The following is a 792-nucleotide window of genomic DNA, read 5'->3' as shown; positions in this document are numbered from 1 at the left end:
TCATCAGCTCTGGTAAAATTGTATGTTTCTTCCCATTATTTTGCAGATCAATGTTATGTTTTATGTTTTCCACTTCGCTTTAATTTCTCTTTCCCATTCTGGGTTTAATCCCTTTTTTTAGAGAGCGAGAAAGGGATGGTAAATTTGATAGAGGTGATTGAATATGGCCGCGATGACGAGCCTCGCTCTCCAGACCCAGAGAAACAGCAGACACGCTCCGACGCGCAATGGAAGTAAACAAAACGGACGGCGATAAAGTCGAAATTGAAGATCAGAAGGAGGACGCTGATTACGACGATGAAGAAGATGATAATGACGACGATGACGACGACGATGAAGAAGAAGAGGATGACGACGGCGACGAAGATGATGATGAAGAGGACGATGGAGAAGACGATAACGATGGAGATGAAGGAGACAAAGAAAACAAGCGGAAGTTCTTTCTTCAAGATCTCAAACTTTTCGATTGCTCCAATTGCCACAAAAGACTTTTCAACACTGTCTATATGGTATGTATCTTTATACTTATTCCTTTTTTCTTTGTTACGAGGTTTTGAAATGTGCGAATAAGTGGTAGAGTTAATGCATAAATAACACATATGGTATCTTTGAAGTAATCTTTGTTTCAATTGCTTAATCGGTCATGTATTTGATAGTCGATGGAATGGTTCATAATCATATTCTGGTGTTTCAACGAATGTGGGTCTCTTCACTTTCAATCTTGTTATGTATTGGGTGCTATTTAGTTGTATTTTTAGTTTTTGTCATTTTTTTGTAAAAAAAAAAAAAAAA

General features: G+C 37.5%; 1 protein-coding gene across 1 annotated transcript; it reads left to right on the top strand.

Moving 5' to 3' along the window:
• The first annotated feature begins 8 nt into the window (after positions 1-8).
• Positions 9-559, top strand: LOC112094886 (calsequestrin-1-like). Its single transcript, XM_024176592.1, has 2 exons — positions 9-20; positions 122-559. The coding sequence occupies exon 2, from the start codon at positions 228-230 to the stop codon at positions 555-557; it is 330 nt and encodes a 109-aa protein (XP_024032360.1). The 5' UTR covers positions 9-20; positions 122-227; the 3' UTR covers positions 558-559.
• The last annotated feature ends 233 nt before the right edge of the window (positions 560-792 follow it).

Source organism: Morus notabilis, unplaced genomic scaffold (assembly GCF_000414095.1).
Source record: "Morus notabilis unplaced genomic scaffold, ASM41409v2 C11314980, whole genome shotgun sequence".
In the NCBI taxonomy this organism is placed as follows: Eukaryota; Viridiplantae; Streptophyta; class Magnoliopsida; order Rosales; family Moraceae; genus Morus; species Morus notabilis.
The sequence above is the reverse complement of the archived record's forward strand: the minus strand, read 5'-3'. Positions and strand labels throughout refer to the sequence as shown.